The sequence below is a fragment of the Elephas maximus genome, chromosome 16, assembly GCF_024166365.1.
Source record: "Elephas maximus indicus isolate mEleMax1 chromosome 16, mEleMax1 primary haplotype, whole genome shotgun sequence".
NCBI classification, from domain to species: domain Eukaryota; kingdom Metazoa; phylum Chordata; class Mammalia; order Proboscidea; family Elephantidae; genus Elephas; species Elephas maximus.
The window spans coordinates 83,081,070-83,082,805 of NC_064834.1; the positions used below are offsets into that span (position 1 = coordinate 83,081,070).

Genomic DNA, 1,736 nt, shown 5'->3' on the forward strand with positions numbered 1-1,736 from the left:
TCCCCAAGCTAACATCTGACCCATCTGTTGGCAAATTCAAAGGACTTTCTGACCCTCCTTTCGCCTGATTGCAGCAGCAGCACTGTGAATGCCCTGCTGGTAGCTCTCTCCCCTGGTGTCTATGGTGTCATATTGCTGGAATTTTCTTCTCCGTTGCAGTACTTTTCTGAGAGAGGTTTCTCTGAGCCCTGACTAGGCCCTTTTCTCATCTCTCTCCTTGCTTTCCCCAGGCAACTTTATTTATGTTCCTGACTTTGATCACCCTCTCTATGCTGATGGTTCTGAGATTTTTATTTTAAGCGCAATTTTCTCTCTGAAGTGCCAGATCCAAGTATTGAAGTACCTACTGGGCATTTCCAAATTGAATCCAGCTTCTTCCTCTTCAAACCTGCCCTCCTCCTGGCTCCCTACCTGGGTGAATGGTACTTCATCTTCACGGGACATGGTGCTTGTCCTCAGTTCTTTCCATCCCCTCACACCCAAGCCCGATAAATCAAAGACCTTCTGGTTCTAACTCCTGAGTATCTGTTTAACTCATTAGATTACTTCATCCTTGTTTTACTGAACAAGTCTCAGGCAGTAAAATCTCTTGCCTAGGCCTCTGTGCTGGCTCAGACACAGGACTGGGTGGTGGGAGCATGCTAACTGTTCCCTTCAGCCTTCACTTCCCCCCATCCAGGCCACCCAATTAGAGCTGGCATGGTAAATGTGTCAAGGAATGCGAGGGGTCCAAGGTGGGCTTGACCCCTAGGCAGAGGCCCCCAGGGCCTGGGTTGCCTTCTGTGCCACACGGCGCAGTGCCTCCTTTACCTCCTGGTTACGCAGGCAGTAGATGATAGGGTTGAGGAGAGGCACGAGCACTGTGTAGACCACGGACACCAGCTTGTTGTAGTCAAAGGAGTAGATGGCACGTGGTCAGGCACAGAAGAGGAGGGAGGCCGAGTAGAAGAAGACCACCATGGCCAGGTGGGAGGCGCAGGTGGAGAAGGGTAGCGTAGGGGGCAGCAGATGGCTGTGTCTCGGTCATAGGCCATGACACCCAGCAGCATGCACTCAGTGCAGGCCAGTGCCAGGAAGAAGTACAGCTGGGCCATGCAGCCAGTGAAGGAGATGTGCTGGCACTCGAGGTCCACCAGTCTGACCAGCATCTTGGACACTGTGACAGAGACGTACCAGGCCTCCAGGAAGGACAGATGGCTGAGGAACAGGTACATGGGCTTGTGCAGCAGCGGACTGGTGTGGATCACGGCCGCGATGACCATATTTTCCATGACAGTCAGCATGTAGGCCAGCAGGAACAGTGCCAGTAGGCTTAGGTGGAGTCCCCGGGAGCCCGAGAAGCCTAGCAGGATGAACTCGGTCACCTCTGAGTGATTGTCCCTCGAAGACATGGCCGCGCCTCGGGGGCAGAGGTGGTGGATCAGGGTGTGCAGAAGTGTGGTAGCAGGGGACCCTCTGCTGGAGCCCAGCCCATGTGTGAGGGAGTGAGGCTGAGTGAGCTCTGCCCTCAGACTCACAGCCAGCTGGGAGCAGGAACAATGAACAAACGCTGCTGTGGGCGAAGAAGAGTGTCCAGGGACTTGTTGCAGGACCTTGTAACAGGACCGAGGATGAGAGCAGAGCCCCTCGGCACCATCAGATACACCCTCGGGGCTTTCACAGCCAGTTGGAGGGTGGGGAAGGCCACAGCTGAGGTCACCCAGGCCCAGGGACTGGGGGGACAGTGGACTAGTAGG

At 54.9% G+C, this 1,736-nt stretch overlaps 1 protein-coding gene across 1 annotated transcript; it reads right to left on the reverse strand.

Annotated features, from left to right (window-relative positions):
* Positions 1-747: 747 nt before the first annotated feature.
* LOC126059418 (olfactory receptor 6B1-like) lies at positions 748-1,391 on the reverse strand. The gene is made up of 2 exons (XM_049855114.1): positions 912-1,391; positions 748-813 (listed from the first exon to the last, which is right to left on the reverse strand). Exons 1-2 carry the CDS (start codon positions 1,389-1,391, stop codon positions 748-750), a joined length of 546 nt encoding a protein of 181 aa, XP_049711071.1.
* Positions 1,392-1,736: the final 345 nt, after the last annotated feature.

What these genes read in the sequence shown, in the direction of transcription:
- LOC126059418 (XM_049855114.1), bottom strand. Translation starts at nt 1,391, where the DNA reads ATGTCTTCGAGGGACAATCACTCAGAGGTGACCGAGTTCATCCTGCTA. An exon ending in CCTCTTCTGTGCCTGACCAC is followed by an intron (nt 814 to 911) that starts GTGCCATCTACT and finishes CTGCGTAACCAG; the next exon opens with GAGGTAAAGGAGGCACTGCG.